At 46.2% G+C, this 26,404-nt stretch overlaps 1 protein-coding gene across 5 annotated transcripts; it reads left to right on the top strand.

The window, feature by feature from the left end:
• The first annotated feature begins 1,937 nt into the window (after nt 1–1,937).
• Nucleotides 1,938–26,036, top strand: trabd (TraB domain containing). 5 transcript variants are annotated; one of them, XM_041258396.1, is made up of 10 exons: nt 1,938–1,986; nt 16,342–16,403; nt 16,671–16,740; nt 17,784–17,950; nt 20,836–20,976; nt 22,062–22,172; nt 22,340–22,479; nt 22,784–22,956; nt 24,453–24,549; nt 25,407–26,036. In XM_041258396.1, the coding sequence occupies exons 2-10, from the start codon at nt 16,380–16,382 to the stop codon at nt 25,576–25,578; spliced, it is 1,095 nt and encodes a 364-aa protein (XP_041114330.1). In that variant the 5' UTR covers nt 1,938–1,986; nt 16,342–16,379; the 3' UTR covers nt 25,579–26,036. The 5 variants fall into 5 exon arrangements, with proteins under 5 accessions (XP_041114330.1, XP_041114332.1, XP_041114327.1 ...); XM_041258398.1 differs by lacking the exon at nt 1,938–1,986 and adding an exon at nt 2,044–2,166; XM_041258393.1 differs by lacking the exon at nt 1,938–1,986 and adding an exon at nt 2,382–2,469.
• Nucleotides 26,037–26,404: the final 368 nt, after the last annotated feature.

The raw sequence follows: 26,404 nt of genomic DNA, 5'->3' as shown, positions 1-26,404 counted from the left end.
TATTAGTAAAAGTACCCTAGGGGAAACTGAATGAAATACTGTGCTATTAAGGCTTCCAGTAGACTTTTGCAACATGATTTTGTAGTTTCTTTGATTACAGATTTTTTTTTTTTTATGTCTGAATCTTAAAATTCTAGGCGATGCAAAGTTTTTGTCCAGAGCTGTGCACTGAGGCCCTGCTTCAGGATCTTGCTATCTTTAACACACACTCTGCTGAATACAGGACCTCTCCTGAGAAATCTTCTTGCTTGGACAGTAATCTATAGTCTGGATTCTGGCCCCAGAATCTCCCTGTCTGGTTTCCATGCACACTCACAGCACAGTGTCACAAACAGGCTGCGCACATTGCGAAAGTGTGTAATAGCACTGCCATGGGCTCCATGTGCGAGTTCCAGTGCTTTCCAAACCCCCTGGTTACAGGGTGAACAGAAAGGGAGTGGAATACTTCATGCTCCTATCGACCCCTCTCCTCCCGTCACGCCAGCCAGGGCTATAAACCGTGCTGCGGCTGACAGGCCAATCTTGTGGAAAGGAGTAATCTGCACCGGTCCCAGCTGAGCCCTGCAAGCACAAACCATCCCTCCAGGGACAGGCACAAACATGCTGAGGGGCTGGGAGGGAGGCAGTGTGGTGTAGTGGAGAGAGCGGAGGGGCTGGGAGGGAGGCAGTGTGGTGTAGTGAAGAGAGCTGAGGGGCTGGGAGGGAGGCAGTGTGGTGTAAAGGAGAGAGCGGAGGGGCTGGGAGGGAGGCAGTGTGGTGTAGTGGTGAGAGCGGAGGGGCAGGGAGGGAGACAATGTGGTGTAGTGGAGAGAGCGGAGGGGCTGGGAGGGAGGCAGTGTGGTGTAGAGAAGAGAGCGGAGGGGCTGGGAGGGAGGCAGTGTGGTGTAGTGGAGAGAGAGGAGGGGTTGGGAGGGAGGCAGTGTGGTTTGATGGTTAGAGATGAATCTAACCCTCTTAGGCATTGCCAACAGTTTATTAGCCTTTAGATGCAATGTTCTTGGTTCACTGGATGGGGACATTAGGAATCATGGCTGCCCCAGTGGTCAGTATGTGGAAGATGTCAGTACCCAGAAGGGGGATGCTGGATCTCAGGTGACATCTAGAGGAATCTTTAAACCACACAAACCAATGGAGTGTATGAATGAACACAGTGGCCCAGAGTGCAGAACCTTGAACAGTGTTCACAGTGATTAACCACTAGGGGGCTACAGGAGGTTTGTTCTAAGCTTTGGGACTTGACAGAAAGGTATTCAGCAGCCAGGTCCTTCTTGTTAAATATCTTTCTGTTAACGATTCCTGACATGTATAAAGTGCTCTGCTGCAGAGACAGTATATCTCTCTCTACGCTTCAGCTCTCTGGGGATTTAGCGCTGGGGATGCCGCCTGACCTCAGCCTGTCCCTGTTCAGTCCTTTCCAGCTGAACCAGCTCTGTGCAGTATGGGGCAGATCTGGGCTCAGTGTTTCAATTGTGTGATATTGGACATGCTGCAGCCTAGTTGGAGTTGTGCTGGGGTGTGTCTGGTTGCAGTCTGCTGTTCATCCTCAGTCACTGACTCTCCTCCACAGGGATCTCTCTCACTGCCACTAGCAGCCTTATATCAGCGCAGCGCTATATTGAGACACCCTGCCTGCCCTACAGCACCCCATCAACCCCCTCACTCACAAACAAACCTGCCTGCCTGCCATCCAGCACCCCATCAACCCCCTGACCTGTTATTACTGTAAATGTGTGTGACCAACTAAAATATCTCTCTGTGACTCAACAAATGATATCTGGATAAACAGACCATCCTGCAAATGAAAAAAAAAACAGAACTACATTTCGCATCAGCCGGCTGATCTAAGAACTACAATACCCACCTGTTGGCCGACAGCTGAACTACAGTTCTCCCTTTGGGGCGTACCATGAAACTACACTACCCAGAAGGCATTGGGATTGGAGTCCACTTTTGAAACAGACGGGCTGTGTCGTGAAAGAGCAGCAGGTAGGTTGGTTTCTGGTGCTTATTGTGGAATCATTTACAGTAATAGTCCTAACATAACTTGAAGCGTTTGACACACGCGGTTCTGAAACTAGCGCTTGCTTTGAGCAGTTCGCTGCGGATGGGACGGATGTTAGCTGAAGTCTGCAAACTGTTTGTTCAGAGAGTAGCGCGGTACCATATGTGAGTAGACTGGCTGGCTTGCATTACTGCCTGAAAAACGACTACATTTCTATTTTGCGTTTTCGGTGTCCTGCGAACTAGACCCATGTTTTATAATAACATTAATGAAACGATTACCAGCAGCATCGCACACGTGATCACTTAGTGACCTGCACACTACGTTTCTCTGTGCAGCTCCATATCGGTGATTACACAACAGTGATCTGCTGTGCTGTCGTGTGAAGCAGCATTCATTTCCTGTACGGACGGGGGAATGCTGTTAGATAATGTTGTACCGCGATACCCGGTACATTTCGAGTGGAGGTCTGTGTTTCATTTATAGGTACAGGAGAGAAGGATGAACTTTTACAGTACATCGCCTGTTAGCTGCGGATCACAGTGTATTGTAGCTAGTGTTAAAGGATGTACAGTACAGTCTGCTAGCTGTGGATCACAGTGTATTGTAGCTAGTGTTAAAGGATGTACAGTACAGTCTGCTAGCTGTGGATCACAGTGTATTGTTAGCTAGTGTTAAAGGATGTACAGTACAGTCTGCTAGCTGTGGATCACAGTGTATTGTAGCTAGTGTTAAAGGATGTACAGTACAGTCTGCTAGCTGTGGATCACAGTGTATTGTAGCTAGTGTTAAAGGATGTACAGTACAGTCTGCTAGCTGTGGATCACAGTGTATTTGTAGCTAGTGTTAAAGGATGTACAGTACAGTCTGCTAGCTGTGGATCACAGTGTATTGTAGCTAGTGTTAAAGGATGTACAGTACAGTCTGCTAGCTGTGGATCACAGTGTATTGTAGCTAGTGTTAAAGGATGTACAGTACAGTCTGCTAGCTGTGGATCACAGTGTATTTGTAGCTAGTGTTAAAGGATGTACAGTACAGTCTGCTAGCTGTGGATCACAGTGTATTGTAGCTAGTGTTAAAGGATGTACAGTACAGTCTGCTAGCTGTGGATCACAGTGTATTGTTAGCTAGTGTTAAAGGATGTACAGTACAGTCTGCTAGCTGTGGATCACAGTGTATTGTTAGCTAGTGTTAAAGGATGTACAGTACAGTCTGCTAGCTGTGGATCACAGTGTATTGTTAGCTAGTGTTAAAGGATGTACAGTACAGTCTGCTAGCTGTGGATCACAGTGTATTTGTAGCTAGTGTTAAAGGATGTACAGTACAGTCTGCTAGCTGTGGATCACAGTGTATTGTTAGCTAGTGTTAAAGGATGTACAGTACAGTCTGCTAGCTGTGGATCACAGTGTATTGTAGCTAGTGTTAAAGGATGTACAGTACAGTCTGCTAGCTGTGGATCACAGTGTATTGTTAGCTAGTGTTAAAGGATGTACAGTACAGTCTGCTAGCTGTGGATCACAGTGTATTGTAGCTAGTGTTAAAGGATGTACAGTACAGTCTGCTAGCTGTGGATCACAGTGTATTGTTAGCTAGTGTTAAAGGATGTACAGTACAGTCTGCTAGCTGTGGATCACAGTGTATTGTAGCTAGTGTTAAAGGATGTACAGTACAGTCTGCTAGCTGTGGATCACAGTGTATTGTAGCTAGTGTTAAAGGATGTACAGTACAGTCTGCTAGCTGTGGATCACAGTGTATTGTAGCTAGTGTTAAAGGATGTACAGTACAGTCTGCTAGCTGTGGATCACAGTGTATTGTAGCTAGTGTTAAAGGATGTACAGTACAGTCTGCTAGCTGTGGATCACAGTGTATTGTAGCTAGTGTTAAAGGATGTACAGTACAGTCTGCTAGCTGTGGATCACAGTGTATTGTTAGCTAGTGTTAAAGGATGTACAGTACAGTCTGCTAGCTGTGGATCACAGTGTATTGTAGCTAGTGTTAAAGGATGTACAGTACAGTCTGCTAGCTGTGGATCACAGTGTATTGTAGCTAGTGTTAAAGGATGTACAGTACAGTCTGCTAGCTGTGGATCACAGTGTATTGTTAGCTAGTGTTAAAGGATGTACAGTACAGTCTGCTAGCTGTGGATCACAGTGTATTGTAGCTAGTGTTAAAGGATGTACAGTACAGTCTGCTAGCTGTGGATCACAGTGTATTGTAGCTAGTGTTAAAGGATGTACAGTACAGTCTGCTAGCTGTGGATCACAGTGTATTGTAGCTAGTGTTAAAGGATGTACAGTACAGTCTGCTAGCTGTGGATCACAGTGTATTGTAGCTAGTGTTAAAGGATGTACAGTACAGTCTGCTAGCTGTGGATCACAGTGTATTGTAGCTAGTGTTAAAGGATGTACAGTACAGTCTGCTAGCTGTGGATCACAGTGTATTGTTAGCTAGTGTTAAAGGATGTACAGTACAGTCTGCTAGCTGTGGATCACAGTGTATTGTAGCTAGTGTTAAAGGATGTACAGTACAGTCTGCTAGCTGTGGATCACAGTGTATTGTAGCTAGTGTTAAAGGATGTACAGTACAGTCTGCTAGCTGTGGATCACAGTGTATTGTAGCTAGTGTTAAAGGATGTACAGTACAGTCTGCTAGCTGTGGATCACAGTGTATTTGTAGCTAGTGTTAAAGGATGTACAGTACAGTCTGCTAGCTGTGGATCACAGTGTATTGTAGCTAGTGTTAAAGGATGTACAGTACAGTCTGCTAGCTGTGGATCACAGTGTATTGTAGCTAGTGTTAAAGGATGTACAGTACAGTCTGCTAGCTGTGGATCACAGTGTATTGTAGCTAGTGTTAAAGGATGTACAGTACAGTCTGCTAGCTGTGGATCACAGTGTATTGTTAGCTAGTGTTAAAGGATGTACAGTACAGTCTGCTAGCTGTGGATCACAGTGTATTGTAGCTAGTGTTAAAGGATGTACAGTACAGTCTGCTAGCTGTGGATCACAGTGTATTGTTAGCTAGTGTTAAAGGATGTACAGTACAGTCTGCTAGCTGTGGATCACAGTGTATTGTAGCTAGTGTTAAAGGATGTACAGTACAGTCTGCTAGCTGTGGATCACAGTGTATTGTAGCTAGTGTTAAAGGATGTACAGTACAGTCTGCTAGCTGTGGATCACAGTGTATTGTAGCTAGTGTTAAAGGATGTACAGTACAGTCTGCTAGCTGTGGATCACAGTGTATTGTAGCTAGTGTTAAAGGATGTACAGTACAGTCTGCTAGCTGTGGATCACAGTGTATTGTAGCTAGTGTTAAAGGATGTACAGTACAGTCTGCTAGCTGTGGATCACAGTGTATTGTAGCTAGTGTTAAAGGATGTACAGTACAGTCTGCTAGCTGTGGATCACAGTGTATTGTAGCTAGTGTTAAAGGATGTACAGTACAGTCTGCTAGCTGTGGATCACAGTGTATTGTAGCTAGTGTTAAAGGATGTACAGTACAGTCTGCTAGCTGTGGATCACAGTGTATTGTAGCTAGTGTTAAAGGATGTACAGTACAGTCTGCTAGCTGTGGATCACAGTGTATTGTAGCTAGTGTTAAAGGATGTACAGTACAGTCTGCTAGCTGTGGATCACAGTGTATTGTAGCTAGTGTTAAAGGATGTACAGTACAGTCTGCTAGCTGTGGATCACAGTGTATTGTAGCTAGTGTTAAAGGATGTACAGTACAGTCTGCTAGCTGTGGATCACAGTGTATTGTAGCTAGTGTTAAAGGATGTACAGTACAGTCTGCTAGCTGTGGATCACAGTGTATTGTAGCTAGTGTTAAAGGATGTACAGTACAGTCTGCTAGCTGTGGATCACAGTGTATTGTAGCTAGTGTTAAAGGATGTACAGTACAGTCTGCTAGCTGTGGATCACAGTGTATTGTAGCTAGTGTTAAAGGATGTACAGTACAGTCTGCTAGCTGTGGATCACAGTGTATTGTAGCTAGTGTTAAAGGATGTACAGTACAGTCTGCTAGCTGTGGATCACAGTGTATTGTAGCTAGTGTTAAAGGATGTACAGTACAGTCTGCTAGCTGTGGATCACAGTGTATTGTAGCTAGTGTTAAAGGATGTACAGTACAGTCTGCTAGCTGTGGATCACAGTGTATTGTAGCTAGTGTTAAAGGATGTACAGTACAGTCTGCTAGCTGTGGATCACAGTGTATTGTAGCTAGTGTTAAAGGATGTACAGTACAGTCTGCTAGCTGTGGATCACAGTGTATTGTAGCTAGTGTTAAAGGATGTACAGTACAGTCTGCTAGCTGTGGATCACAGTGTATTGTAGCTAGTGTTAAAGGATGTACAGTACAGTCTGCTAGCTGTGGATCACAGTGTATTGTAGCTAGTGTTAAAGGATGTACAGTACAGTCTGCTAGCTGTGGATCACAGTGTATTGTTAGCTAGTGTTAAAGGATGTACAGTACAGTCTGCTAGCTGTGGATCACAGTGTATTGTAGCTAGTGTTAAAGGATGTACAGTACAGTCTGCTAGCTGTGGATCACAGTGTATTGTTAGCTAGTGTTAAAGGATGTACAGTACAGTCTGCTAGCTGTGGATCACAGTGTATTGTAGCTAGTGTTAAAGGATGTACAGTACAGTCTGCTAGCTGTGGATCACAGTGTATTGTAGCTAGTGTTAAAGGATGTACAGTACAGTCTGCTAGCTGTGGATCACAGTGTATTGTAGCTAGTGTTAAAGGATGTACAGTACAGTCTGCTAGCTGTGGATCACAGTGTATTGTAGCTAGTGTTAAAGGATGTACAGTACAGTCTGCTAGCTGTGGATCACAGTGTATTGTTAGCTAGTGTTAAAGGATGTACAGTACAGTCTGCTAGCTGTGGATCACAGTGTATTGTAGCTAGTGTTAAAGGATGTACAGTACAGTCTGCTAGCTGTGGATCACAGTGTATTGTAGCTAGTGTTAAAGGATGTACAGTACAGTCTGCTAGCTGTGGATCACAGTGTATTGTAGCTAGTGTTAAAGGATGTACAGTACAGTCTGCTAGCTGTGGATCACAGTGTATTGTAGCTAGTGTTAAAGGATGTACAGTACAGTCTGCTAGCTGTGGATCACAGTGTATTGTAGCTAGTGTTAAAGGATGTACAGTACAGTCTGCTAGCTGTGGATCACAGTGTATTGTAGCTAGTGTTAAAGGATGTACAGTACAGTCTGCTAGCTGTGGATCACAGTGTATTGTAGCTAGTGTTAAAGGATGTACAGTACAGTCTGCTAGCTGTGGATCACAGTGTATTGTAGCTAGTGTTAAAGGATGTACAGTACAGTCTGCTAGCTGTGGATCACAGTGTATTGTAGCTAGTGTTAAAGGATGTACAGTACAGTCTGCTAGCTGTGGATCACAGTGTATTGTAGCTAGTGTTAAAGGATGTACAGTACAGTCTGCTAGCTGTGGATCACAGTGTATTGTAGCTAGTGTTAAAGGATGTACAGTACAGTCTGCTAGCTGTGGATCACAGTGTATTGTAGCTAGTGTTAAAGGATGTACAGTACAGTCTGCTAGCTGTGGATCACAGTGTATTGTAGCTAGTGTTAAAGGATGTACAGTACAGTCTGCTAGCTGTGGATCACAGTGTATTGTTAGCTAGTGTTAAAGGATGTACAGTACAGTCTGCTAGCTGTGGATCACAGTGTATTGTAGCTAGTGTTAAAGGATGTACAGTACAGTCTGCTAGCTGTGGATCACAGTGTATTGTAGCTAGTGTTAAAGGATGTACAGTACAGTCTGCTAGCTGTGGATCACAGTGTATTGTAGCTAGTGTTAAAGGATGTACAGTACAGTCTGCTAGCTGTGGATCACAGTGTATTGTAGCTAGTGTTAAAGGATGTACAGTACAGTCTGCTAGCTGTGGATCACAGTGTATTGTTAGCTAGTGTTAAAGGATGTACAGTACAGTCTGCTAGCTGTGGATCACAGTGTATTGTAGCTAGTGTTAAAGGATGTACAGTACAGTCTGCTAGCTGTGGATCACAGTGTATTGTAGCTAGTGTTAAAGGATGTACAGTACAGTCTGCTAGCTGTGGATCACAGTGTATTGTAGCTAGTGTTAAAGGATGTACAGTACAGTCTGCTAGCTGTGGATCACAGTGTATTGTAGCTAGTGTTAAAGGATGTACAGTACAGTCTGCTAGCTGTGGATCACAGTGTATTGTAGCTAGTGTTAAAGGATGTACAGTACAGTCTGCTAGCTGTGGATCACAGTGTATTGTAGCTAGTGTTAAAGGATGTACAGTACAGTCTGCTAGCTGTGGATCACAGTGTATTGTAGCTAGTGTTAAAGGATGTACAGTACAGTCTGCTAGCTGTGGATCACAGTGTATTGTAGCTAGTGTTAAAGGATGTACAGTACAGTCTGCTAGCTGTGGATCACAGTGTATTGTAGCTAGTGTTAAAGGATGTACAGTACAGTCTGCTAGCTGTGGATCACAGTGTATTGTAGCTAGTGTTAAAGGATGTACAGTACAGTCTGCTAGCTGTGGATCACAGTGTATTGTAGCTAGTGTTAAAGGATGTACAGTACAGTCTGCTAGCTGTGGATCACAGTGTATTGTAGCTAGTGTTAAAGGATGTACAGTACAGTCTGCTAGCTGTGGATCACAGTGTATTGTAGCTAGTGTTAAAGGATGTACAGTACAGTCTGCTAGCTGTGGATCACAGTGTATTGTTAGCTAGTGTTAAAGGATGTACAGTACAGTCTGCTAGCTGTGGATCACAGTGTATTGTAGCTAGTGTTAAAGGATGTACAGTACAGTCTGCTAGCTGTGGATCACAGTGTATTGTAGCTAGTGTTAAAGGATGTACAGTACAGTCTGCTAGCTGTGGATCACAGTGTATTTGTAGCTAGTGTTAAAGGATGTACAGTACAGTCTGCTAGCTGTGGATCACAGTGTATTGTAGCTAGTGTTAAAGGATGTACAGTACAGTCTGCTAGCTGTGGATCACAGTGTATTGTTAGCTAGTGTTAAAGGATGTACAGTACAGTCTGCTAGCTGTGGATCACAGTGTATTGTAGCTAGTGTTAAAGGATGTACAGTACAGTCTGCTAGCTGTGGATCACAGTGTATTGTTAGCTAGTGTTAAAGGATGTACAGTACAGTCTGCTAGCTGTGGATCACAGTGTATTGTAGCTAGTGTTAAAGGATGTACAGTACAGTCTGCTAGCTGTGGATCACAGTGTATTGTTAGCTAGTGTTAAAGGATGTACAGTACAGTCTGCTAGCTGTGGATCACAGTGTATTGTAGCTAGTGTTAAAGGATGTACAGTACAGTCTGCTAGCTGTGGATCACAGTGTATTGTAGCTAGTGTTAAAGGATGTACAGTACAGTCTGCTAGCTGTGGATCAGTGTATTGTTAGCTAGTTTTAAAGTGTTAGACTATGATTTGTTTCCACTGCTGGAACACTTTTGAGGAAACGACAGGAAGTAAACACTGACCACCAGAAAAACATCTGTGTGCCTATAATGCGGACATGTCCGTGCGTCGCTGTGAGGAAGGTGTTTGTACTGTTAACATTGTTCTGCAAGTTGCACTGTGCTGTACTGCGCCGCTCTGCCTGCCTGCTCCCTAATCCCTGCCTGGACCTTGCTGCTGGCACGTGACACAGCTGTACTGTATCAGTCTGCTTTTAATTATACAATACTGTACATACTTCAAGACACGCTGTAAATAAATTGGGTTTATATATTAGGGCTGTCTTTTAAATGTCTCAAATAGATGAACAGCTCTCTTTATTATTAATACTGCATTATAAAAATAAATCAATTGAATGTGTGAATGAGGGTGTCAGTTGGTCGCCCCCTGTATTTACTTTAGGGGAGCCTGCATATCGTGATAGGCACACTGTTACACCACATCGCGACAGGTGCGATAGGCATCCTATCACACCATATCATGAGATGGCTTGTATTGCTTTGCGCAGCACAAGGGAATATCCGCTAGAAAGCAATATCCGCTAGAAAGCAATATCCGCTAGAAAGCAATATCCGCTAGAAAGCAATATCCGCTAGAAAGCAATATCCGCTAGAAAGGAATATCCGCTAGAAAGCAATATCCGCTAGAAAGCAATATCCGCTAGAAAGTGTCTTTGGGGCATCAGATGACTTAAGGGTTAAGTTCAGGGTTAGGTATTTTGTTAGGGTTAGGTTCAGGGTTAGGTATTTTGTTAGGGTTGGGTTCAGGGTTAGTTATTGGTTAGGGTTAGTTTCATGGTTAGGTATTGGGTTAGGGTTAGGTTCAGGGTTAGGTTAGGGTTGGGTTCAGGGTTAGGGTTAGGGTTAGGGTTAGGGTTAGGTTGGGTTGTTAGGGTTGGGTTCAGGGTTAGGTATTTTGTTAGGGTTGGGTTCAGGGTTAGGTATTTTGTTAGGGTTGGGTTCAGGGTTAGGTATTTTGTTAGGGTTGGGTTCAGGGTTAGGTATTTTGTTAGGGTTGGGTTCAGGGTTAGGTATTTTGTTAGGGTTAGGTTCAGGGTTAGGTATTGGGTTAGGGTTGGGTTCAGGGTTAGGTATTTTGTTAGGGTTGGGTTCAGGGTTAGGTATTTTGTTAGGGTTAGGTTCAGGGTTAGTATTTTGTTATTGGGTTCAGGGTTAGGTTCAGGGTTAGGTATTCAGGGTTAGGGTTGGGTTCAGGGTTAGGTATTGGGTTAGGGTTAGGTTCAGGGTTAGGTATTTTGTTAGGGTTGGGTTCAGGGTTAGGTATTGGGTTAGGGTTGGGTTCAGGGTTAGGTATTTTGTTAGGGTTAGGTTCAGGGTTAGGTTAGGTTAGGGTATTTGGGTTAGGGTTGGGTTCAGGGTTAGGTATTTTGTTAGGGTTGGGTTCAGGGTTAGGTATTGGGTTAGGGTTAGGTTCAGGGTTAGGTATTTTGTTAGGGTTGGGTTCAGGGTTAGGGTTAGGGTATTGGGTTAGGGTTAGGTTGGGTTCAGGGTTAGGTATTTTGTTAGGGTTGGGTTCAGGGTTAGGTATTTTGTTAGGGTTGGGTTCAGGGTTAGGTATTGGGTTAGGGTTGGGTTCAGGGTTAGGTATTTTGTTAGGGTTGGGTTCAGGGTTAGGTATTGGGTTAGGGTTAGGGTTCAGGGTTAGGGTTAGGGTTAGGTTCAGGGTTAGGTATTTTGTTAGGGTTGGGTTCAGGGTTAGGTATTTTGTTAGGGTTGGGTTCAGGGTTAGGTATTTTGTTAGGGTTGGGTTCAGGGTTAGGTATTTTGTTAGGGTTGGGTTCAGGGTTAGGTATTTTGTTAGGGTTGGGTTCAGGGTTAGGTATTTTGTTAGGGTTGGGTTCAGGGTTAGGTATTTTGTTAGGGTTGGGTTCAGGGTTAGGTATTTTGTTAGGGTTGGGTTCAGGGTTAGGTATTTTGTTAGGGTTGGGTTCAGGGTTAGGTATTTTGTTAGGGTTGGGTTCAGGGTTAGGTATTTTGTTAGGGTTAGGTTCAGGGTTAGGTAGGGTTAGGGTTGGGTTCAGGGTTAGGTATTTTGTTAGGGTTGGGTTCAGGGTTAGGTATTTGGTTAGGGTTGGGTTCAGGGTTAGGTATTTTGTTAGGGTTGGGTTCAGGGTTAGGTATTGGGTTAGGGTTAGGTTCAGGGTTAGGTATTTTGTTAGGGTTGGGTTCAGGGTTAGGTATTTTGTTAGGGTTGGGTTCAGGGTTAGGTATTTTGTTAGGGTTGGGTTCAGGGTTAGGTATTTTGTTAGGGTGTGGGTTCAGGGTTAGGTATTGGGTTAGGGTTGGGTCCAGGGTTAGGGTTAGGGTTGGGTTCAGGGTTAGGTATTGGGTTAGGGTTGGGTTCAGGGTTAGGTATTTTGTTAGGGTTGGGTTCAGGGTTAGGTATTGGGTTAGGGTTAGGTTCAGGGTTAGGTATTTTGTTAGGTTTAGGGTTAGGGTTAGTGTTAGGTTCAGGGTTAGGTATTTTGTTATGGTTGGGTTCAGGGTTAGGTATTTTGTTAGGGTTGGGTTCAGGGTTAGGTATTTTGTTAGGGTTGGGTTCAGGGTTAGGTATTTTGTTAGGGTTGGGTTCAGGGTTAGGTATTTTGTTAGGGTTGGGTTCAGGGTTAGGTATTGGGTTAGGGTTCAGGGTTAGGTATTTGGGTTAGGGTTAGGTTCAGGGTTAGGGTAGGGTTAGGGTTAGGGTTAGGGTTAGGGTTAGGGTTAGGGGTTCAGGGTTAGGTATTGGGTTAGGTTTGGTTCAGGGTTAGGTATTTTGTTAGGGTTGGGTTCAGGGTTAGGTATTTTGTTAGGGTTGGGTTCAGGGTTAGGTATTTTGTTAGGGTTGGGTTCAGGGTTAGGTATTTTGTTAGGGTTGGGTTCAGGGTTAGGTATTTTGTTAGGGTTGGGTTCAGGGTTAGGTATTGGGTTAGGGTTGGGTTCAGGGTTAGGTATTTTGTTAGGGTTAGGTATTGGGTTAGGGTTAGGTTCAGGGTTTTTGGGTTAGGGTTGGGTTCAGGGTTAGGGGTTAGGGTTGGGTTCAGGGTTAGGTATTTTGTTAGGGTTGGGTTCAGGGTTAGGTATTTTGTTAGGGTTGGGTTCAGGGTTAGGTATTTGGTTAGGGTTGGGTTCAGGGTTAGGTATTTTGTTAGGGTTGGGTTCAGGGTTAGGTATTGGGTTAGGGTTGGGTTCAGGGTTAGGTATTGGGTTAGGGTTGGGTTCAGGGTTAGGTATTTTGTTAGGGTTGGGTTCAGGGTTAGGTATTTTGTTAGGGTTGGGTTCAGGGTTAGGTATTTTGTTAGGGTTGGGTTCAGGGTTAGGTATTTTGTTAGGGTTGGGTTCAGGGTTAGGTATTTTGTTAGGGTTGGGTTTAGGGTTAGGGTTAGGGTTAGGGTTAGGTTCAGGGTTAGGTTATTGGGTTAGGGTTGGGTTCAGGGTTAGGTATTTTGTTAGGGTTGGGTTCAGGGTTAGGTATTTTGTTAGGGTTGGGTTCAGGGTTAGGTATTTTGTTAGGGTTGGGTTCAGGGTTAGGTATTTTGTTAGGGTTGGGTTCAGGGTTAGGTATTTTGTTAGGGTTAGGTTCAGGGTTAGGTATTGGGTTAGGGTTGGGTTCAGGGTTAGGTATTTTGTTAGGGTTAGGTTCAGGGTTAGGTATTTTGTTAGTGTTGGGTTCAGGGTTAGGTATTTTGTTAGGGTTGGGTTCAGGGTTAGGTATTTTGTTAGGGTTAGGTTCAGGGTTAGGTATTTTGTTAGGGTTGGGTTCAGGGTTAGGTATTGGGTTAGGGTTAGGTTCAGGGTTAGGTATTTTGTTAGGGTTGGGTTCAGGGTTAGGTATTTTGTTAGGGTTTAGGGTCAGGGTTAGGGATTGGGTTAGGGTTGGGTTCAGGGTTAGGTATTTTGTTAGGGTTAGGTTCAGGGTTAGGTATTGGGTTAGCGTTGGGTTCAGGGTTAGGTATTTTGTTAGGGTTGGGGTCAGGGTTAGGTATTTTGTTAGGGTTAGGTTCAGGGTTAGGTATTTTGTTAGCGTTGGGTTCAGGGTTAGGTATTGGGTTAGGGTTGGGTTCAGGGTTAGGTATTTTGTTAGGGTTAGGGTTGGGTTCAGGGTTAGGTTAGGTATTTTGGTAGGGTTAGGTTCAGGGTTAGGTATTTTGTTAGGGTTGGGTTCAGGGTTAGGTATTTTGTTAGGGTTAGGGTTCAGGGTTAGGTATTGGGTTAGGGTTAGGTTCAGGGTTAGGTTTTAGGGTTTGGGTCAGGGTTAGGTATTGGGGTTAGGTTCAGGGTTAGGGTTAGGTTCAGGGTTAGGTAGGGTTAGGGTTAGGGTTGGGTTCAGGGTTAGGTATTTTGTTAGGGTTGGGTTCAGGGTTAGGTATTTTGTTAGGGTTGGGTTCAGGGTTAGGTATTTTGTTAGGGTTGGGTTCAGGGTTAGGTATTTTGTTAGGGTTGGGTTCAGGGTTAGGTATTTTGTTACTGTTGGGTTCAGGGTTAGGTATTTTGTTAGGGTTGGGTTCAGGGTTAGGTATTTTGTTAGGGTTGGGTTCAGGGTTAGGTATTATTAGGGTTAGGTTCAGGGTTAGGTATTGGGTTAGGGTTCAGGGTTAGGTATTTTGTTAGGGTTAGGTTTAGGGTTAGGTATTGGGTTAGGGTTGGGTTCAGGGTTAGGTATTTTGTTAGGGTTGGGTTCAGGGTTAGGTATTTTGTTAGGGTTGGGTTCAGGGTTAGGTATTGGGTTAGGGTTGGGTTCAGGGTTAGGTATTTTGTTAGGTTCAGGGTTAGGTATTTTGTTAGGGTTTGGGTTCAGGGTTAGGTATTTTGTTAGGGTTTGGGTTCAGGGTTAGGTATTTTGTTAGGGTTAGGTTCAGGGTTAGGTATTTTGTTAGGGTTGGGTTCAGGGTTAGGTTATTGGGTTAGGGTTGGGTTCAGGGTTAGGTATTTTGTTAGGGTTGGGTTCAGGGTTAGGTATTTTGTTAGGGTTGGGTTCAGGGTTAGGTATTTTGTTAGGGTTAGGTTCAGGGTTAGGTATTGGGTTAGGGTTGGGTTCAGGGTTAGGTATTTTGTTAGGGTTGGGTTCAGGGTTAGGTATTTTGTTAGGGTTGGGTTCAGGGTTAGGTATTGGGTTAGGGTTGGGTTCAGGGTTAGGTATTTTGTTAGGGTTAGGTTCAGGGTTAGGTATTTTGTTAGGGTTAGGTTCAGTTAGGGTTAGGTTTAGGGTTAGGGTTAGGGTTAGGTTCAGGGTTAGGTATTGGGTTAGGGTTGGGTTCAGGGTTAGGTATTTTGTTAGGGTTAGGTTCAGGGTTAGGTATTTTGTTAGGGTTGGGTTCAGGGTTAGGTATTGGGTTAGGGTTAGGTTCAGGGTTAGGTATTTTGTTAGGGTTGGGTTCAGGGTTAGGGTTAGGGTTAGGTTCAGGGTTAGGTATTGGGTTAGGGTTAGGTTCAGGGTTAGGTATTGGGTTAGGTTTTCAGGGTTCAGGGTTAGGTTATTTTGTTAGGGTTAGGTTCAGGGTTAGGTATTGGGTTAGGGTTGGGTTCAGGGTTAGGTATTTTGTTAGGGTTGGGTTCAGGGTTAGGGTTAGGGTTGGGTTCAGGGTTAGGTATTTTGTTAGGGTTAGGTTCAGGGTTAGGTATTTTGTTAGGGTTGGGTTCAGGGTTAGGTATTGGGTTAGGGTTGGGTTCAGGGTTAGGTATTTTGTTAGGGTTGGGTTCAGGGTTAGGTATTTTGTTAGGGTTGGGTTCAGGGTTAGGTAGGGTTAGGTATTGGGTTAGGGTTAGGGTTAGGTTCAGGGTTAGGTATTTTGTTAGGGTTGGGTTCAGGGTTAGGTATTTTGTTAGGGTTGGATTCAGGGTTAGGTATTTTGTTAGGGTTGGGTTCAGGGTTAGGTATTGGGTTAGGGTTAGGGGTTCAGGGTTAGGTATTGGGTTAGGGTTGTGTTCAGGGTTAGGTATTTTGTTAGGGTTGTGTTCAGGGTTAGGTATTTTGTTATGTTTGGGTTCAGAGTTAGGTGTTTTTTTAGGGTTAGGGTTGGGTTCAGGGTTAGGTATTTTGTTAGGGTTGGGTTCAGGGTTAGGTACTGTTGGGTTTAGGGTTTTGTTAGGGTTGGGTTCTGGGTTAGGTATTTTGTTAGGGTTGGGTTCAGGGTTAGGTTTTTTGTCAGGGTTAGGTTCAGGGTTAGGTATTTTGTTCGGGTTTGGTTCAGGGTTAGGTATTGGGTTAGGGTTAGGTTCAGGGTTAGGTATTGGGTTAGGGTTGGGTTCAGGGTTAGGTATTTTGTTAGTGTTGGGTTCAGGGTTAGGTATTTTGTTAGGGTTGGGTTCAGGGTTAGGTATTTTGTTAGGTTTGTGTTCAGGGTTAGGTTTTTTGTCAGGGTTAGGGTCAGGGTTAGGTATTTTGTTAGGGTTTGGTTCAGGGTTAGGTTATTTGTTAGGGTTAAGTTCAGGGTTAGGTATTTTGGTTGGGTTCAGGGTTAGGTATTTTGTTAGGGTTGGGTTCAGGGTTAGCTTTAGGTTCAGGGTTAGGTATTGGGTTAGGTTCAGGTTAGGTATTGTGTTAGGTTTGTGTTCAGGGTTAGGTATTTTGTTAGGGTTGGGTTCAGGGTTAGGTATTGGGTTAGGGTTAGTTTCAGGGTTAGGTATGTTGTTAGGGTTATTTTCAGGGTTTTAGGGTTAGGGTTAGGTTCAGGGTTAGGTATTGGGTTAGCGTTGGGTTCAGGGTTAGGTATTTTGTTAGGGTTAGGTTCAGGGTTAGGTATTTTGTTAAGGTTAGGTTCAGCGTTAGGTTATGGGTTAGGGTTACGTTCGGAGTGAGCACCCCTGCCACAGTCAGAGCCCTCTCCCACGCTTGTGCAGCTGTTCTGAGTCTCTCTGTGTTTCAGAGTCACTCGTGGAGACAGCAGGAAGAACAGCCCCAGCCATGGAAGAGGAACAGAGTGGAGAGGTGAGTGTTAATGTAGCGCTGACCTTGGGGGGGGCGCTGAGGAGACCGGGTGTAAAGTGGCTCATTCTGCTGCCAGAATTGCAGGGTCTGTAGGTGCACGGTGTCATGACGGATGGTTTTGTAACCTCCTGGAATGACTTACCATCTGATTTGTCAGGATGGTGCTGTTTCATTGTGTTTGTGAGTCTGTATTGCAGAACCTGTCTGTCTCACTGTCTCCTGTCTTCCCTGTCTCTAATGGAGCTGTCTCGATCTCTTTCTCTCTAGGACCTGTCTAGTTATCCGGCATCGTCACAGGAGGAGATTCACAGCCTCCCTGCCCTCCCCCAGAACCTCTGTGAGTAATGCTGAGTGTGTGTGTGTGTGTTACTGAGTGTGAGCAAGGCTCTGGTGTATGTGTGTTATTGATTGTGAGCGAGGCTCTGGTGTGAGGCTCCATATGCACGCGCCCACACACTAACGCATATGCATGCACACTCCATATTCATATGCACATGCACGCACACACACTCCAAACACATGCACACACACAGACTAACGCACGAACACACTAACGCACGCGCACACACTCTCCATACGCACACATACACTAACGCACACACACACACACACACACTCCATACGCACGTGTACGCACACACTAACACACGAGCATGCACACTCCATACGCACACACATGCACACACACTAACACACGTGCACACACACACACACACACACACTAACGCAAGCACACACACATACTCTATACGCCCACGCACTCACACTCCATAGGCATGCGCACACACACACACACTAACGCACATACTAAAGCACACTCACACTGACGCACGCACATGCACACACACTAATGCACACACTAATGCACACTCACACTAATGCACACACACACTAATGCACTCGCACACACTACATATGCATGCGCAATACACACTAACGCACACGCACACACATTCCATACCCACACGCTCGCACACTAGGTGCGTGTGTGTGTGTGTTACTGAGTGTGAGCGAGGCTCTGGTGTGTGTGTTACTGAGTGTTAGTGAGGCTTGTGTGTGTGTGTTACTGTGAGCGAGGGTTAAGTAGGTGTGTGAATGAGTAAGTGTGTGTGACTGACGGTATGAGTGGAGATCAAGGTGTCTCTTTGTCATCAGTGTGACTCTCCCCGCCCTCTCTCTCCCCGTCCTCTCTCTCCCTGCCTCCCCCTCTCACATCTCTCCCTGCCTTCTCTCTGTCTCACCCTCTCTTGGTCTTTCTCCCTCTCTCCCCTCTCTCCTCCCTCTCTCTCCTCCCCCCTCTCCTCCCTCTCCCCCCTCTCTCTCACCCCCTCTCTCTCTCTCTCTCTCTCTCTCTCTCTCTCTCTCTCTTTCTCTCTCTAGCGGATGTAGATGCGATGCAGCTGCTGTGGGAGGTGAAGATGCAGCGCCGGCAGCAGTGTCCGGATCTCCCCGAGACGGTGTCGCAGCTGCAGGGGGAGGACGGCAGCGTGGTGTACCTGGTTGGGACGGCACACTTCAGTGAGAGCAGCAAGCAAGACGTGGTCCGGGTGAGATGCGAAGCACCCCTTTACACTCTCGTGCACCCCTTTACATACACGCACACACCTTTACACACGCACGCACACCTTTACACACGCGCGCACACCTTTATACACGCACACACACCTTTACACACGTACACACACACCTTTAAACACTCACACACACCGTAAAACACGCACACACACCTTTACATACGCACATACTATTACACACGCACCCACACAAACACATACACACATACACTTACACACGCACACCTTTACACATACACGCACATGCACACACTCTTACACACGCATACATGCACACACTCTTACACACGAACACACTATTGCCCACATGCACACACACACACCTTTAAGCACGCAGGAATTGCCGGGATATGTAGTTTTTGCACAGTGTGTTCCTGTTGCAGGCGGTGCAGGGAATGCCGGGATATGTAGTTTTTGCTCAGTGTGTTCCTGTTGCAGGCGGTGCAGGGAATGCCGGGATATGTAGTTTTTGCTCAGTGTGTTCCTGTTGCAGGCGGTGCAGGGAATGCTGGGATATGTAGTTTTTGCTCAGTGTGTTCCTGTTGCAGGCGGTGCAGGGAATGCTGGGATATGTAGTTTTTGCTCAGTGTGTTCCTGTTGCAGGCGGTGCAGGGAATGCCGGGATATGTAGTTTTTGCTCAGTGTGTTCCTGTTGCAGGCGGTGCAGGGAATGCCGGGATATGTAGTTTTTGCACAGTGTGTTCCTGTTGCAGGCGCTGCAGGGAATGCCGGGATATGTAGTTTTTGCTCAGTGTGTTCCTGTTGCAGGCGGTGCAGGGAATGCTGGGATATGTAGTTTTTGCTCAGTGTGTTCCTGTTGCAGGCGGTGCAGGGAATGCCGGGATATGTAGTTTTTGCTCAGTGTGTTCCTGTTGCAGGCGGTGCAGGGAATGCTGGGATATGTAGTTTTTGCTCAGTGTGTTCCTGTTGCAGGCGGTGCAGGGAATGCTGGGATATGTAGTTTTTGCTCAGTGTGTTCCTGTTGCAGGCGGTGCAGGGAATGCTGGGATATGTAGTTTTTGCTCAGTGTGTTCCTGTTGCAGGCGGTGCAGGGAATGCCGGGATATGTAGTTTTTGCTCAGTGTGTTCCTGTTGCAGGCGGTGCAGGGAATGCCGGGATATGTAGTTTTTGCTCAGTGTGTTCCTGTTGCAGGCGGTGCAGGGAATGCTGGGATATGTAGTTTTTGCTCAGTGTGTTCCTGTTGCAGGCGGTGCAGGGAATGCTGGGATATGTAGTTTTTGCTCAGTGTGTTCCTGTTGCAGGCGGTGCAGGGAATGCTGGGATATGTAGTTTTTGCTCAGTGTGTTCCTGTTGCAGGCGGTGCAGGGAATGCTGGGATATGTAGTTTTTGCTCAGTGTGTTCCTGTTGCAGGCGGTGCAGGGAATGCTGGGATATGTAGTTTTTGCTCAGTGTGTTCCTGTTGCAGGCGGTGCAGGGAATGCTGGGATATGTAGTTTTTGCTCAGTGTGTTCCTGTTGCAGGCGGTGCAGGGAATGCTGGGATATGTAGTTTTTGCTCAGTGTGTTCCTGTTGCAGGCGGTGCAGGGAATGCTGGGATATGTAGTTTTTGCTCAGTGTGTTCCTGTTGCAGGCGGTGCAGGGAATGCTGGGATATGTAGTTTTTGCTCAGTGTGTTCCTGTTGCAGGCGGTGCAGGGAATGCTGGGATATGTAGTTTTTGCTCAGTGTGTTCCTGTTGCAGGCGGTGCAGGGAATGCCGGGATATGTAGTTTTTGCTCAGTGTGTTCCTGTTGCAGGCGGTGCAGGGAATGCTGGGATATGTAGTTTTTGCTCAGTGTGTTCCTGTTGCAGGCGGTGCAGGGAATGCTGGGATATGTAGTTTTTGCTCAGTGTGTTCCTGTTGCAGGCGGTGCAGGGAATGCTGGGATATGTAGTTTTTGCTCAGTGTGTTCCTGTTGCAGGCGGTGCAGGGAATGCCGGGATATGTAGTTTTTGCTCAGTGTGTTCCTGTTGCAGGCGGTGCAGGGAATGCCGGGATATGTAGTTTTTGCTCAGTGTGTTCCTGTTGCAGGCGGTGCAGGGAATGCTGGGATATGTAGTTTTTGCTCAGTGTGTTCCTGTTGCAGGCGGTGCAGGGAATGCTGGGATATGTAGTTTTTGCTCAGTGTGTTCCTGTTGCAGGCGGTGCAGGGAATGCTGGGATATGTAGTTTTTGCTCAGTGTGTTCCTGTTGCAGGCGGTGCAGGGAATGCTGGGATATGTAGTTTTTGCTCAGTGTGTTCCTGTTGCAGGCGGTGCAGGGAATGCTGGGATATGTAGTTTTTGCTCAGTGTGTTCCTGTTGCAGGCGGTGCAGGGAATGCTGGGATATGTAGTTTTTGCTCAGTGTGTTCCTGTTGCAGGCGGTGCAGGGAATGCTGGGATATGTAGTTTTTGCTCAGTGTGTTCCTGTTGCAGGCGGTGCAGGGAATGCTGGGATATGTAGTTTTTGCTCAGTGTGTTCCTGTTGCAGGCGGTGCAGGGAATGCTGGGATATGTAGTTTTTGCTCAGTGTGTTCCTGTTGCAGGCGGTGCAGGGAATGCTGGGATATGTAGTTTTTGCTCAGTGTGTTCCTGTTGCAGGCGGTGCAGGGAATGCTGGGATATGTAGTTTTTGCTCAGTGTGTTCCTGTTGCAGGCGGTGCAGGGAATGCTGGGATATGTAGTTTTTGCTCAGTGTGTTCCTGTTGCAGGCGGTGCAGGGAATGCTGGGATATGTAGTTTTTGCTCAGTGTGTTCCTGTTGCAGGCGGTGCAGGGAATGCTGGGATATGTAGTTTTTGCTCAGTGTGTTCCTGTTGCAGGCGGTGCAGGGAATGCTGGGATATGTAGTTTTTGCTCACTGTCTTCCTGTTACAGACGATCCAGGCAGTGCAGCCGGATGTGGTTCTGGTTGAGCTGTGTCAGTACAGGGTCTCTATGCTGAAAATGGATGAGAAAACGCTGCTAAAGGAGGCCAAAGAAATCAACCTGGAGAAGGTGCAGCAAGCCATCAAGCAGGTACGAGGCTGAAACAGCACTGTGTGTAATATCACAGCACTGTGTGTAATATCACAGCATTGTGTGTAATATCACAGCATTGTGTGTAATATCACTGCACTGTAATATCACAGCACTGTGTCTAATATCACATCACTGTGTGTAATATCACTGCACTGTGTCTAATATCACAGCACTGTGTGTAATATCACTGCATTGTGTGTAATATAGCACTGTGTGTAATATCACAGCATTGTGTGTAATATCACAGCATTGTGTGTAATATCACTGCACTGTGTGTAATATCACAGCACTGTGTGTAATATCACAGCACTGTGTGTAATATCACTGCACTGTGTGTAATATCACAGCACTGTGTGTAATATCACTGCATTGTGTGTAATATCACAGCACTGTGTGTAATATCACATCACTGTGTGTAATATCACTGCATTGTGTGTAATATCACATCACTGTGTGTAATATCACATCACTGTGTGTAATATCACTGCATTGTGTGTAATATCACAGCACTGTGTGTAATATCACTCACTGTGTGTAATATCACTGCATTGTGTGTAATATCACAGCACTGTGTGTAATATCACAGCACTGTGTGTAATATCACTGCACTGTGTGTAATATCACAGCACTGTGTGTAATATCACATCACTGTGTGTAATATCACTGCATTGTGTGTAATATCACATCACTGTGTGTAATATCACATCACTGTGTTTAATATCACTGCATTGTGTGTAATATCACAGCACTGTGTGTAATATCACTGCACTGTGTGTAATATCACAGCACTGTGTGTAATATCACAGCACTGTGTGTAATATCACAGCACTGTGTGTAATATCACAGCACTGTGTGTAATATCACAGCACTGTGTGTAATATCACTGCACTGTGTCTAATATCACAGCACTGTGTGTAATATCACAGCACTGTGTCTAATATCACAGCACTGTGTGTAATGTCACAGCATTGTGTGTAATATCACAGCACTGTGTGTAATGTCACAGCATTGTGTGTAATATCACATCACTGTGTGTAATATCACATCACTGGATTAATATTACATCTCTCTCCGTCTCTCAGAATGGAGTAATGTCAGGGCTGATGCAGATCCTGCTTCTCAAGGTGTCGGCTCACATCACAGAGCAGCTGGGCATGGCGCCAGGGGGAGAGTTCAGGGAGGCCTTCAGAGAGGTGACGGGGCTGGGGGGGAGAGGGAGGAGGGAGAGGGTGAAAAGAGGAGGGAGAGGATAGGGGAGGGAGTGGCTGGGGGACAGGGTGAGAGGGGCTGGTGAAAGAGATGGAGGGAGGGGGTCATTGTAATTAGCTCTCTGTGAGTGCTGTTCATTTCTGCCTGGCAGGCTGGCAAGGTGCCCTTCTGTAAGTTCCACCTGGGGGACCGGCCCATTCCCGTCACCTTCAAGAGAGCCATCGCAGCGCTGTCTCTCTGGCAGAAAATGAAGCTGGCCTGGGGGCTGTGCTTCCTGTCCGACCCCATCAGGTGAGAGACAGACACGGACACACACTCCTCTACAGACAGACAGACAGATTGTGGCAGGTTTGAAGCCCTGTGTAGACAGGCAGTGCTGCCTGCCTCTTAATCCCTGCTTTTACAGTGATGAGATCATGACACACCTCTCCATTTCCACACAACCCAAAGAAAGCCTGGAAATCGTGTCTTCCCATCTGCATGCTGGTTTGCTGTTCTAGCTCAGATAGCTCAGAGAAGGCATTGCAAAGCTGGGAGCGTGAGGGGAGGACTCTCCTCGGATATGGAATTGTGACCCTCTCTGTGTCTCCCTCAGTAAGGAGGATGTTGAGAAGTGTAAGCAGAAGGACCTGCTGGAGCAGACCATGTCAGAGATGATCGGGGAGTTCCCTGACCTGCACCGCACCATCGTAGCCGAGAGAGACATCTACCTCACCTACATGCTGAAACAGGCAACCCAGAGAGTGGAGCTCCCTGCACTGCAAGAGAGTGAGTGTGTGTGTGTGTGTATGTGTGTGTGTCAGTGTGAGTTTGTGTCTCTTTGTGTGTGTGTGTCAGTGTGTGTCAGTGTGCGTTTGTGTCTCTGTGTGTGTACGTGTGTGTCTCTTTGTGTGTGTGTGTCAGTGCGTTTTGGTCTGTGTGTATGTGTGCATGTGTCAGTGTGTGTGTGTGTGTGTGTTTGTGTCAGTTGTGTGTACAAAACACAGCCTCTTTGTCTTTGTGTGTGTCAGTGTGTGTGTGTTTGTGTCTCTTTGTGTGTGTGTGTGTCTGTGTGTGTGTTTGTGTCTCTGTGTGTGTGTGTTTGTGTCAGTGCATTTGTGTTTGTGTCTTTTTGTCTCTTTGTATGTGTGTGTCAGTGTGTGTGTGTTTGTGTCTCTTTGTGTGTGTGTGTGTGTGTGTGTGATTTGTGTCTCTTTGTGTGTGTGTGTGTGTCTGTGTGTGTGTGTTTGTGTCTCTTTGTGTGTGTGTGTGTGTGTGTCTCTTTGTGTGTGTGTGTGTGTGTCTCTTTGTGTGTGTGTCAGTGTGTGTGTGTTTGTGTCTCTTTGTGTGTGTGTGTGTGTTTTGTGTGTGTGTGTGTGTGTGTGTGTGTGTGTGTGTGTTTGTGTGTGTGTCATTGTGTGTGTGTGTTTGTGTGTGTGTGTCAGTGTGTGTGTGTGAAACAAACACAGAACTCTTTGTGAACACGTATGGTGTTTGTGTCCTCTTTGTGACCACACACATGTGGTCTGTGTGTGTGCAACACACGTGCTCGTGTGTGTGTGTGTGTGTGTGTGTGTGTGTGTGTCAGTGTGTGTGTGTGTGTTGTGTGTCACACACACACTGTGCGTGTGTGTGTGTCAGTGTGTGTGTGCGTGTTTGTGTCTTTGTGTGTGTGTGTGTGTGTGTGTGTGTGTGTGTGTGTGTGTGTGTCTCACAGAACACACACAGTGTCACACCACAGTGGTGTGTTTGTGTCTCTTTGTGTGTGTGTGTGTTTGTGTCTGTTTGTGTGTGTGTGTATGTGTGCATGTGTCAGTGTATGTGTGTTTGTGTTTGTGTCTCTTTGTGTGTGTGCGTGTGTCAGTGTCTCTTTGTGTGTGTCAGTGCGTCTGTGTGTTTGTGTCTCTTTGTGTGTGTATCAGTGTGTGTATGTGTGTATGTGTTTGTGTCTCTTTGTGTGTATGTGTTTTTGTGTGTTTGTGTGAGTGCGTGTTTGTGTCTCTTTGTGTGTGTAGGTGTGTGTTTGTGTCTCTTTGTGTGTGTATCAGTGTGTGTATGTGTTTGTGTCTCTTTGTGTGTGTGTGTGTCAGTGCGTGTATGTGTTTGTGTCTCTTTGTGTGTATGTGTTTTTGTGTGTGTGTGTGAGTGCGTGTTTGTGTCTCTTTGTGTGTGTAGGTGTGTGTGTGTGTCAGTGCGTGTGTGTGTTTGTGTCTCTGTGTGTGTCGTGTCAGGTTCAGGGGGTGTTCACTGACCCCCCCCCCCCCCTTGTCTCTGTCTCTCCCCAGAGGTCCCGGCAGTGGTGGTGGGCGTGGTCGGGATGGGTCACGTTCCTGGGATTGAGAGAAACTGGGATACACCACTCAACATCCAGGAGATCATGAGGTGAGGCTGCTCTGTTATCAATAACGAGAACAGCACATTCATTCATAACAAATTCAGCACTGTGTGTGTCTCTGTCTCTCAGTGTGTGTGTGTGTATGTCTCTCTGTCTCTCAGTGTGTGTGTGTGTGTGTGTGTTCTCAGTGTCTTGTCAGTGTGTGTTCACACACACCACAACACACACACAGCTCTCAGAGTTTGATGTGTTGTCACATCTCACTGTCACACAGTATAGAGGCATGAGAGTCACACACACACACACACTCCATAGACAGAGAGTCACACCACACACACTGTAGAGAGTGTCTCTGTGTGTGTGTGTGTGTGTGTGTGTGTGTGTGTGTGTGTGTGTGTGTGTGTGTGTGTGTCTCTGTCTCTCAGTGTGTGTGTGTTTCTCTGTCTCGTGTGTGTTTGTTCAGGCCTCTCTGTGTGTCTCAGTGTGTCTCCCTCCTCTCTCTCTGTCTGTGTATCTCAGCGTGTCTCCCTCCTCTCTCTCTGTCTCTGTGTATCTCAGTGTGTCTTCCTCCTCTCTCTCTCTGTCTCTGTCTTTGTGTGTCTCAGTGTGTCTCCCTCCTCTCTCTCTGTGTATCTCAGTGTGTCTCCCTCCTCCCTCTCTCTGTCTCTGTGTATCTCAGTGTGGCTCCCTCCTCTCTCCCTGTCTCTGTGTATCTCAGTGTGTCTCCCTTCTCTCTCTCTCTGTCTCTGTGTATCTCAGCGTGTCTCCCTCCTCTCTCTCTGTCTCTGTGTATCTCAGTGTGGCTCCCTCCTCTCTCTCTCTCTCTGTGTATCTCAGTGTGGTTCCCTCCTCTCTCTCTGTTCTAATTCCTCTCTCTCTCTCTCAATGTCTCTGTGTATCTCAGTGTTGCTCCCCCCTCCCTCTCCGGCACTGTGTTGAAGACGGTTCTGAAGGGCTCGGTTCTGGTGATTCTGGGATACGCGTGTTACCGGGCTGGCTCTGGCGTGGGTCGAGTTCTGCTGTCAGTGCCAGTGGTCCAGACCTTCATGAGACGCTTCGTTCCCAGTGGGCCCTGACTGGACCGGACCGGACCACACTGACGGACGCGGGAGCAGAGACCTCTTTTATTCTTGTAGTTTACTGGGTTATGAATAATAACTGTTTGCCTTAATCCTACTGGCTGTAGGTCACTTAATTACCTGCAGGGAGCGCCTCTCAGGCAAGAGGAGGGGTTTACAGGGACACGCCCCCTTCTATGTGTGACCACGCCCCTTTTCTAAACTTCCTCTTGTGCCAAAATTTGTCCGGGTGTAGGTTTGTTGTAGATTTGTCCGGGTGTTTATTTTTTATAGTAGTATATCCAGAGTTTTCTTTCCTTTAATGCTGCAGAGCTGAACCCTTTAGAGATTCTAAACCTCACAGGCCGTCTCAGCCAATCCGCTTCCCAGTAGAGCGCTCGCTGCGCCCAGGAGGACGCCCCCGGGAACGGCCGAAGCGACGCACTTCATAATATAATAAAATCATTGGAATTCAACTTGAACACGTTGGAACATGTCTTATACACTGAAGCATGTGTTGCATGAAAGTCCTCCGCAGACCTTGTGTTTGGCTGCGTTCCCTCGCCTCGCTCCACATGCTGAGTCATCTGCAGGGAGAGAGATCTCCATTCTCAAAGGGTTTCCAGCTCAAACTAAAATACAAGGTCAAAGAACAAAGTATTCATAGCAAAGCACAGTTCACAGCTGTGTGCACACATTTATTTTCATGGTTTCAGTTTTTCACTAACTGCATGCGGTTCAAATTACTCACAATGTGCCCCCCCCCCCATGTTATTGAGTCATTGACTTGTGTCTAGGAGGGGCAGGGGCTCCTGTAAACTCCATCTTGAATCTCTGGGAAACA

Source organism: Polyodon spathula, chromosome 8 (genome assembly GCF_017654505.1).
Source record: "Polyodon spathula isolate WHYD16114869_AA chromosome 8, ASM1765450v1, whole genome shotgun sequence".
Lineage (NCBI taxonomy): Eukaryota > Metazoa > Chordata > Actinopteri > Acipenseriformes > Polyodontidae > Polyodon > Polyodon spathula.
Note: the sequence above shows the minus strand (reverse complement) of the source record. Positions and strands in the feature narration are given on the sequence as shown.